The 11,526-nt window shown below is 40.3% G+C and overlaps 1 protein-coding gene across 2 annotated transcripts; it reads right to left on the reverse strand.

Moving 5' to 3' along the window:
- Window positions 1-298: 298 nt before the first annotated feature.
- Window positions 299-10,930, reverse strand: slc22a7a (solute carrier family 22 member 7a). 2 transcript variants are annotated; one of them, XR_006098807.1, is made up of 11 exons: window positions 10,562-10,927; window positions 8,762-8,865; window positions 5,587-5,741; window positions 4,789-4,957; window positions 4,584-4,707; window positions 3,943-4,052; window positions 3,641-3,855; window positions 3,402-3,510; window positions 1,732-1,897; window positions 1,514-1,614; window positions 684-767 (listed from the first exon to the last, which is right to left on the reverse strand). XR_006098807.1 is itself a non-coding variant. In XM_042426591.1 (10 exons), exons 1-10 carry the CDS (start codon window positions 10,925-10,927, stop codon window positions 695-697), a joined length of 1,632 nt encoding a protein of 543 aa, XP_042282525.1. In that variant the 5' UTR covers window positions 10,928-10,930; the 3' UTR covers window positions 299-694. The 2 variants fall into 2 exon arrangements, 1 of the variants encoding a protein (XP_042282525.1); XM_042426591.1 differs by lacking the exon at window positions 1,514-1,614 and having other exon boundaries at window positions 299-767; window positions 1,691-1,897; window positions 10,562-10,930.
- Between the last annotated feature and the right edge of the window lie 596 nt (window positions 10,931-11,526).

The raw sequence follows: 11,526 nt of genomic DNA on the forward strand, positions 1-11,526 counted from the left end.
TGTCTGTGGTGTAAATTTACATTCATTTAGTCATCAATAAAAGTAAAGTTTTATTTAGGAAAATGTCTCTTTCTTTGTCTTTGTTTTTAAAATTTTGTTTGTATGTTGTATTTGGTGTAAAAAAGGGAATTATGTTGTTTTTGTATTTGACTTTATATAATCATGATAATCTTTATTCATTGAGAACTTTACAAAACTCAAGATACAAAATGTTTCATTAACATTGACAAATTATAAAATCATTAGATTTTTATGATAAAACAGACAAAACCAATTCCAGTGATGTAAGACAGAAGAAAAGAACATTAAAAGGGACTAAAAACAGAAATAAGATATAATAAAAATCAGGAGAGGTCTGTTTTAAGAAGAGATTTAAAAGTTGTTATTGACTGGCTTTAATGACAGATTTATCAGAAACTGCAGTGACGGAGTGAATTTCTATGATGTAAAAAGTTGTTTTTTTTTCAAGTCAGAAAAAGACAAAAGAAAACAAAGACACACAACATTTTACTTGTATGGTCTTAATGTGACATCAGCAGATATTATAGGAAGCGTCAGGTGTCTGAAACAGCTGACTGACGGCTGAATATCAGCAGCAGCTAGTCGAAGGTTTTCAAACCAGTCTCAATAATACAAGCTTAACGTCAGCTCTGTTGTCCTAAATGTAGAAGCACCGATCCATCCTCAGCAACTGTTACAGCAGCTCATCCTGCCATGTTGTCCTTTCTGTTGGATTCAGATCTCCGTTTGCATCACTCTGCCTGTGTCTGAACATAGAGAGAGAGAGAGATTTAGTCTTTTTTGTGAATAATTTACCTTCAAGCAGCTAAAACTTTTAACAGAAGTAACGTTTGACTCTTTGCATGATGTTGTGGAGGATGAAGCAGCTGCAGTTCCTCTGATGTCCACCAGATGTTGCTGTGATAAAATTCTAACTATTGAAGTGAAGGGGGAATTCTCTCTAACAATACAAATTCAAATGTTCACAAAAATATTTTTTACACAAGTTCAGCTCTGAGGAGATAAATTCAGCTCATCTGAAGTGACTCTGAGTAGAGATTTTTAATATTATTGTTCCTTTAAAGATAAATTAAAGCGGATTATGTTTGTGGGTGTTTGTTTTGATTAAAGCTCGACTGAGCCTGGATTTTTGAGGCTAATACTGATATAAATGTTTAGGAGTTTTAAAAATCCAATAACAATAAGTCGACAGATATTAATTTTTAAACACAGCAACGATCTTGATATCAAAATTCTTAGATTTGTTTGTTTTTTTGTTTGTTTTTTTATTGTGGGCCAAGATACACTGAGCGATCAACACACTGTGTAACTGTAACAGTCCAAAGTTACATCAAACCTCGTTTGGCACAATTACATTGACTGACAACATTTTTAAAATTCTCACTTTGTACAACATCGGTGTGATCAGAATGATTAATGTTAGAAGAAGATACAGTTGACAGGACATGAACTCTGATGTCCTGCATGAAAGTCAGATGTTATACACCTTTACCTTTCCCCTCAAGGACAAACTCCTTCCTGTACAACATAAATCATATGTCGTGACGTGGCTCCTCCAGCCTCCGCCCTCTCCATGTATTTCATAGGTTAAACCTGAGACTCGTGGCAGAGCGGAGAAAATAAGCAGTTAGAATCTCTTACAGATGAATGTAAAAAAGAAATACCTTACCTTCCCTCCTCCACATCGAAGATGTTTTCAGGCAGACGTACATTGAGCGTCTCTGGGAGCAGGAAGACCAAGCTGCCGCTGAGGATCCCCGTCCCAGCAAAGATCAGCGGCGGCAGAAGAAGCCAGCTGTCCTCCAGCAGCATGATCAACGGAGCCAGAGAACTCCCGATCCGGCAGACACACGAAGTGTAGCCCAAACCACACTGCCTGTCCAAAAACAGCAGCAGGAGCTTCAGTTTTAATGCAGTGTTCCCCACAAACAAGCTTGTTTTTCACACTTAAGTTTTCACCATCACTGTGTTTGTCTTATTCATCACTTATGTGCAATACTGCACCACTCTGGACAGGACTTATTAACATTAGTCGTCAAGCCACTGAAGCGCAGCTGGCTTAAGAGTGTTTAGTAAACATCACACATTACAGTTTGAACTGAGTCCTACAAAGCTGCAACTTCAGGAAACTCTGATGACTATTGTGATGATACTTCTTACTGTGATATTTTTACCAACCATAATCGTGAAAATTTGACACCGGCACACCTCTACTGCGGAGTAAATCACATCAGTTTAAGAACAGCTGAAGTGATAATCATAATCAAACATTACAGGAAACAAATAATGACATGCAGATGTGTTGTTGAAGCTTTCTGTTTATGCCAGTCAGGTTTGGTTTTGTATGATCAACTCATGAGAAAACACCCATAAACACAGCTAAGCATAAAGGAATACTCAATAGGGATGCACGATATTGGATTTTTTGCCAATATCTGATATGCCAATATTTCCGAGTCACTGTGGCCGATTGCCGATACCGATATATGCACATATTTTTTCCAGCTGGCTGAGGAGGCTATTTTGTGTGCAAGCATAGATTATACTATGATCAAGAAAGACAATATATGAAGGAAGAACTTAGGGAGACTGGAGTTCAGGAGCTCAGCATTAAAACTTTAATGAACCTGCCAAGTGGGAGGAGCAGTAGAGTTTTCTTTGAGTTTATTAGACAGACAGGATTAATGTAGGATTTAATCTCTGGTGGCGGTAATGCACCTAATACGCTGGTTGCCAACCGCCATTATAAACCAAAAGGAAGAAGGTTTTTTTTTCCAAACAGAGTGGTACATCCCGGCAGCCGAAGTGTTTCCTATCTGTGCAGCTGAACACAGCAGCTCCTTGACAGACTGTTTCACCCTGACGGTCCTGGTGTTTCCTCCGCAGGCTGCACTTCACTCAGCTGCCCGTCAGACCCGCTGCTTCTTCCCACTTTAACCTGAATAACTAACCGGGGGCTCGTTGCTCCCATTAGATCCATCTGGAGAGCCGGGGCTAACGTTAGCTGGGAGGCTAGCGGAGCGTTAGCCACAGCATGATCGAAGGGAATCACGGGCAGCTGGTCTGACGGGCAGCTCAGTGAAGTGGAGCCTGCGGAGGAAGCACCAGGACCGTCAGGGTAACATAGTCCATTGAGGGAAGCACAGTCAGGCGGTGGAGGGGAAGGCGACATATATTACCTCTCGTAATCGGCAGCATTCGCCGATGCCGATATTTCAGCTTTTATCGGCCGATACCGATGACGTGCTGATAATATCGTGCATCCCTAATACTCAGCATTTTATTGTAAATAAATATTGTTGTTTTTTTTTAAACACTGGCTGTCTAGTTGTTCTTTGTGACGACACCTGACCCTCCTGGTTTCAGGTTGGGAGTTTTACCTGAGGATGGTCGGGTAAAGTTCGGCCGAGTAGAGGAACGCCGTGGTGAACGCTGCCTCAGAGAAACCCTTCGCCAACACAGCGATGCACATGCGCAGGTTGGAGAACTCTGAAAAAGAAGTAGATTATCATGAGATTATCATCAGATTTCATGTCTTGAAACAGACTGAAACCGCTACAAGAACAGATCATCCTCTATCTTTCTGATGAATTTATGTGTTTGTGAATGATGATGTCACCAAAAGGAATGGCCGTGTTTATTCCAATCAGGGCTCCGGTTGTGATCAGAAACCATGCCTGGCCGTTCCGTCGCCCAATCCAATCCAACACGAAGAAGGTCAGGATTTTGGCGGGAGCTTCGATGGCTCCGTAGATGAACTGCGTGAGATAGATGCTGACGCCGAAACCTGAGATCTTGAAGCTGATCCCGTAGTACAGGAAGGCCACGGAAAACCTGCAGGTACAGCAACACGGCTGGTATCAACACACAGTAGCTCCTTGGCTACTTCTTCATGTCAAAGGTGAGAAGACGATTCACTACCAGAAGAGTCCAGAGACGAGGGTGATCTTCCTCAGCTGGGGCGTTTTCACCAGATCCAGATAGGAGTGAGTCTTCTCAGCCACCTCGGACACCGTCACCTTCCCCAGAGTCTGAAACAGAAACACAGCCAAGAACTGAGACTTCAGCTGCAGCTACTGCATCATGTTAGATTCTTCATGTCAACAAACGAGCTGAGTGTTTCTACGCTGTCAGTGATGCAGGTTTACACTGAGACAGGCTTTCATTTCTTCTGTCCTCTGTTGTAGACATCTGTCAGTAAGAAGTCTACGGTGGCCCTGAAGTGCAAATCACAACGGCAAATAGGAAAACAAAACAACAAATACAAAACACAACAAAAAATAACAAAACACAACCGCAAAACCAGAAAACACAACTACATTAACTGTACGATATTTACTTCATGTAAATAATTCACTAAACAATTCCAGATGCTGCCATTTTGCTATTTTTCAAGCATCAGTGAAACTCTTCCTTTAACTTCCTGTTGGACCAGCGAGACAGAAATATGGATTTTAGATTTAGCTCATCAGTAACTTGTGTTAATGCTGGATGTTTATTAATCTCCAATGGGGAAACTCATTTCCCACCAATCAGCTCATACAGACAACAAACAGTTGTACCTCAGTGTCCAGCTTGGCTGTGTTTTCTTTCCTCCCGTTCATCTTTGCGCACTGATGCAGATACTTTTTGGCCTCCTCCACTCTGCCGTTGGCCAGCAGCCAGCGGGCCGACTCAGGCAGCCACCTGAACACAGATGGACACACATCAACACACAGAGACACAAAGATATCTGCTGACCACAGCTCGCTCTAACATCCACCTCACCACCAGGAGATGATGGCAGCGATACATGGCGCCGTCACCGCCAGCGTCAGGTGTCTCCAGTCTCGTATGAAGTAGGCCAGCAGGGCCAGAACCATGTTCCCCGCGCTCCATGACAGACTCATGACAGTCCCAGTGAAGGTCCGGTGCTTCACGTCTGTCCACTCGATACCTGAGCAGGTAACAGCAGCAGACATAAGAGACAGATTTATACCATTCGGTTCTCTGATGCTGCAGGTTTAGACCCTGAAAATCAACAGATCACAGCAGCTGTCTAACAGATAACAATAATCTACATATCCAGCTTTCATACAGTATTATCCTGTTTTTGTCCTGCTGACAAATATATATGTACAATTATATATTTTGACCATTATTTAAATTAAGCAGCCAGCTAACTCCAACTGTTTCACAATAAAGCCTCCAATAACACTGTCATGCTTTTAGAGAGCTTTTACTGTGAAGCAGCTGCAGACGTGACTCATATGGAAGTTTCTCCATGGGGGGGGGGGGGGGGCGATGCCACTTAATCCTACACACTGGTCCTTTAATGTAAATAAATATGATCACCTCACCAAATAAGCATTATATGACTTGTTTGTTATCATAGCAGCATAGTTAAGTTGTGACTTATGATCTACATTCCAACTTTATATTGTAGGAATTCATTTTGCAGTTTTATTCACTACTGCATATTAAATAAAAATCCATCATGTTGCCCTGGTCAGAAGTGTTTATGCTAGGGAGACACGAGCTTGAAGTGAATGTGGTTTTGTGTTAAATGTGTCGCTGATTTCTTACCGAGGACCACGCCGATGATGGAGAGGCCGCTGAGGGCGACGCCGCAGAGCGCTCTGGAGACAGCGAACATGACGTAGGTGGTAGAGAAGGCAGAGATGACGCTCAGCATGGTGGCAGTGATTAAGGCCACCAGAAGCATCGACTTACGACCAAACCTGCAACCAAAGTACATTTACTCAGGTGCTGTATTTAAGTGCGATTTTGAGGTATTTCCACTATATTTACTAAATAGCTACTGTATTTTTACTAGTTACTTTGCAGATTTTACATACAAAGCATGTGATCAGTTTATTAAATATGATGCGTTATTATAAATTAAATGGTGTAAAGAAGTTAAAATTAGTTGCACCTCAACCAGCTACTACAAGTGACACTTACATGTTAGTGCACATGTTTTTTTCTGATTTTTACAGTTGAAATATGCTCCAAAGTAGATGTTAATGTGGAGAGATGTTGTCAAAGGCTTTTGTGACTCAGTGAACAGTCTGGCAGCAGTACAAAGATATATATTTATATTCTGGGGCTCTACTGGAATATCTTTGCATGATTTCCAGTTAAAAACTCCTTATTTATTTTCTACTGGTCCTTTATGCAGCCCCTCAGTTCAGCCTCTGTCTGAAACAGGCCGTTTTATCTCCTGTCTCTTTAAGGCCCCGCCTCCTGATGAGCTCACTCTGTTCTGATTGGTCAGCTTCAGGAAGCTTCCTCCGGCTCCGGAGGCTATGTAAACAAACTATAGTAGCAGGATTTTACTTCTTTTTCTCCTTCTTTACTCCAAATGTCAAATTTTCAAATGTGAACAACACATGGAAACACCTTAGCAACAAAGATTACTGAATGTACAAACCTTTATGGACATGTGACAAGCTGACGTCATATCGTCAGGAAAGAAAAAAACTTTGCAAAACGAAGCGGTCAGAGCAGGTTGATGCCCTGACTTTTGACTTGCAGGCAGCATCTCTACAAGTGTTGAGATTGTTTGAATCTGCTGCTGGGTTTGAAAATCTGTGTATTTTTCTGTGAATACCTCAGTTATGGTCATTACTCAACTGTCTCATAATATAATGAGCTGTTGTTTTTTGTTCTGTCCCACAGTTTATTAAAAATTGTAATAAGTGTAAGTTTCATCATTTATATAAAATCCATCAGGAGCTCTGAAAAATGAAAAACAGTAAAAATATGACTGTTCTTGATTTCTATATTGGCTTTTATTGTGAAGACAGTGTTTAAACTGCTCTGAATGATCAAGCAACAGGTTGTAAATACTCGATATTCAGAGTCATCGTGTTGTCTGGAGCCAAAAACACCAAAACGCCACAACATCAGAGGAGTCGCAGCAAGAGATGTATTATTGTTGTTACTGTGTGTGTGTGCGTGTGATGTGTGTGTGTGTGTGACCACATGAGTCTATATTAAACAAGCCCAAAATGTCAATGACCTAATATAGCCATGTCATTGATTATCAAACAAGAGCACTGTCTGCACGATTGTATCTCTCTCACACACACACACACACACACACAAACACACTTTTGGGGACATTACATAGACTTACATTAATTTCCTGGAGATTTACCCTGACCCTAACCATAACCACTGGCCCAAAAACCATCTTTTTCCCAATTGGGGACACGGCTGTTGTCCCCAGTTGGACAAACCATCCCCAGTTAACCAGTCTTTAGTCTGAAATTTGTCCCCAAATGACCTATGACACACACACACACACACACACACACACACATTTCTGTCAGCAACAGCTGACTTTGTTACTGAACAAAAGCTGCTGGTTTGAATGAATGAGGTGAATCAGCTGCCTTGCTCAGAGGCACATGTGACGCCAAACACAGCAGCCTGATCTAACATGTGATTTGTAATCATCTGTGGGAAAATAAATGGTCAAATTTATATAAATACAGTAAATAACAAAATAAAAACAAACAAGAGACATAAACAAAACAATACACAGTCATGGAGGGCCTTGTTATTGATTCTGCAGTCTCTGAACTCTTCTGGAGGGTTGAACACAATTTTTCAAAAAAATATTCCCTCATGTGGTGTTGTGATGATGGTGGTGCAGAGCGCTGTCTAACACGTCAGTCCTAAATCTCTCATAGGTGTTCAGCTGGGTTGAGATCTGGTGACTGTGAAGGTCATAACATATGATTCACATCATTTAAAACCATTCATTGTCATCCTGGAAGAGACCACTCCCATCAGGATAGAAATATTTCATCATAGGATAAAGCTGATCACTCACAACTACTTTATATTGATTAGCAGTGACCCTTCACCTCTAAGGGGACAAGTGGACCCAAACCATGCCAGCAAAATGCCCCCCACAGCATAACAGAGCCCCCAGACCCCCTCACTGTAGGGGCCCAGCACTCAGACCTGGACCAGTTTTTCCTTTAATTTGTCAACCGTCTGTATATTTGTGTATTCATTTTTTAACCAAATGAGTATTAAAATATGCTGTTAACCATTATTTTATTAATGGGGAAATGACATTTGCCTGCAGATACAACCTTATAACTAAAGTTATAAATAAACAAGACATATAGGTCTGTGTTTCCATTGCACCAGTTAACGGCCCGCCAATGAAAAATCCTTAAAAAACCAATGGTTGAACTCTGCTGTTTTTGTTTTTTGTGTCTAATATGATATACAATAATTATTGTTTTCTACTTTTTTGTAGTTGTTCTTAATGCTGATGTCCTGTGAATTTCCTAAGTTTGTGATTATTGCTTGAAAAGTGCTCTATAAATAAAATGTGTAATTATTATTATTATAGCCTCTAATTGATAGATTGATTAGTAGATCGACAACTATTCTGATCAACTCAAAATCAGCACAAATACCAAACACCCACTATTTTTTTTTTTAAATAAATTTTCTTAATAAATTTATCATGAGAGCTGTTGTAATAATGTCAACATTTTTAATCTGGCTCTTTATTTGAATGCAGACTTTTATATGAGAATTTACAGTATAAACGTGACTGTGGATCATTCTGTTATAAGCTGTTTCTCAGCCTTACGTCTTTAACACACATACTGTTAGTAAAGCTGTAGATCACAGATTTGATTGTAAGTGGTGATCAACACCTTTATTTATTCCTCTTCAACATCACATGACTGTGAGTTGTCTACGACATAATGAATCCGGAAGAACTTACTTGTCAGACAGCTGGCCGAACAGAATGGCACCAAACGTGACCCCAAGGAAGAAGTAGGTAGCGAGAGCTTGATTCAGCTTTTTGTCATCACAGACCAGATCCCACTGCAGAGAGACAGATGGGTCAAAACACAGAAATACAATATTAAATACTCCTCTTTTGATTTTCTCTGGTTTGTTACTCGAGAGAAATTCAAAAATATCCTGTTCATAAAACTTTAAGAAAGCCTATGTTGGAGTTGAGAGGGACATAGAAGAATAAATAAATTGTGGTACAACCAAGAAATTAACAAGGGAGATTTTCCCAAAGAGTGTTAATGTTTTTCCCTTCCAGATAATTGGTCATTTGTATGTTTCAGTACCCCAATCCTAAGGATGTTACTTTTTTCATAATTTGGTTTCAAACCAGAATACTGTGAAAAAAGTTCCAAAAGTTCAAGAAGAGTTTGCAGACAAGAAGGTTTTGGACTCAGCAGAAAACTAGTGTCATCTGCATACAGTGACATTTTTTGTTTGGATATTTCCAACTTCAAGTTCCTCCGTGTGTGTCCACGTTAGACCTCACTTTAATGGCTAGAATTTCCATAGCAATTATAAATAATGACAAAGGGCATCCTTGTTTAACTCCTCTTGATAAGGGCACTGACTTAGAAATATAACCATTATTAATAATCCTACAACTAGTGTCATTATATAATACTTGCCAAATTAATTAAAGATTTACCAACATTAAAAATGTCTAACCTTTAAAAATAAAATCTAAACTAACCTTATCAAAGGCTTTCTCCAAATCAACAATCTAAATTAACCCAGTAACGACCCTTCAGAAATCCTGATTGATCTTGATGAATAATGCTTGTTAGCACACTCTTCAGTCTACATTTAGCAAGTATCTTAGCATCATAACACTGGAGTGTTAGTGGTCCTGGGTTCCTGCATGAGTAACAAGAAGAGAAGGCCTTCTTTCTGACAATCAGACAAATACCCAGTAGAACTGTAGGAGAAATTGAAACAATAAAGCAATGGTTCATTAACCAAATCAAAGAATTTGATAGACCTCAGTGGGTATTCCATCTACTCCAGGTGTTTTCCCTGGTTTAAAGGACATTACAACAGAAAAAAGTTCCTCCTCTGTAATCAAACCCTCACATGACTGTTTCTGCATAGTAGTTAACTTTCATAGTTTTGCAGGGGAAAGTTTTGAGAGCTGAGTAGAGGTGATGAAAATATCTTAGCAAAATAATTTTCTATTTCATTTAAAATATCTGTCTGTGTAAGCAATACTTCTCCATTATTCAAAATTAATTTGGAAACATATTTTTTAGAATGATTTCTCTGTTGAAGAAAAGTTTTGGAACATTTTTCTTTTCTTTCTTTTTACAAATACATGTTAGTGTTTAAACATAAACTGAAGAGTTTGGAAGTGAGGATGTAAACATGTCAAATGTTTTGTTGCTTGTTTGTGTTTGTGTGAGAAAAGTATTGAGGACATTTGAAGGCTGTAGTCACTGAACGCTTTCTGTGTGAAAACTATGCAAATGTGTCACAGTTTGATCCAGAATTGTTGCTGTTGTGTCGACTGCGTGAAGAGTTTTAACATGTAGACTCAGTATTGATCCATGCAGGTAACCAATCAGAAAAAAACTGTAATTAACTAAAAGTGAATCTTTTTATAACTCATCTATAATTAGCACCAAATTAAATCTCAACTCCTCTCTATGAATTACCGGAAAATAAGGGACCCTTAAAAAAAGTGTTACCACAATGATAAATGGAGCTTTAATTTTTTGTGTCCTCTTACCTCAGTGGCTGTTGTGGAACTAAACTGTGATTGGTTGTATATCCAGCCATGTGGACAAGGTGCTGTCGTGTTTCTGTGGCTGAGGTTGGAGGTCAGAGGCGGGTCATAGACCCTGCAGGAGCTGAAGGAGCCGTCATCCTGACGGGGGATCCTGAGGGCCAGCGCTTCGGGGTCGGAGCTCAGCAGGCCCTCACCACCGTCCTCCTGGCTCCCGAGGGCACAGTGGTGAGAAGGTGTTGCAGAGACAAAGTTATGCAGGAGGAAGTGGAGGGGGAGAATGGCACGGGGGAGGCACAGGATGAACAGGAGCAGGAACTGGAACTTGGAGAAGCCACCAACATCATCCAGGATCTCCTCGAACCTCATGGTGAAAATCTGTCTCCAGTCTGAGTCAAACAGAAGATCATCCACCACCGTCTCTACTCGTCCTCTAATGCTCCTCTGGCTGCTGCTGACAACAATCAGCACCACACAAATTTGGGAGAAACATACTGTAGAGAGAGGGAGGTGCTCTAAAGAGTGTGTGTGTGTGTGTGTGTGTGTGTGTGTGTGTGTGTGTTTGTGTGTGTGTGTGTGTGTGAAAGACAATAAGTGATTCCCTGTATTGGCTTGTGTCACATTTGGCTCATGCAGAAAGCGACTGACAATTTTCTTGGTGTCGTTGTTCCCACCTGACCTACAGTAGAACAAATCGGGTTCTTTTCAGAAGTTGGTGTGACAATATGATGACATCAGTCATACAACCATGCAGCCAACGTTACTGATTCATTATGGTTATGGTTATTATTATTCATTATGGTTTTGCATGAGCTAACATTCCTGCTGAGCAGTCTTCAAAGCGAACCATCAGATTGACTGAAGTGCACCCTTCCAGGCAGCTGATGGTTTCACTTCATAACTGTGAAATCTACAGAGACCTGAAGCCTCCACAGTCAACAAACCACAGAAAACTTTGCTTTTCTTTT

Source organism: Thunnus maccoyii, chromosome 2 (assembly GCF_910596095.1).
Source record: "Thunnus maccoyii chromosome 2, fThuMac1.1, whole genome shotgun sequence".
Lineage (NCBI taxonomy): Eukaryota > Metazoa > Chordata > Actinopteri > Scombriformes > Scombridae > Thunnus > Thunnus maccoyii.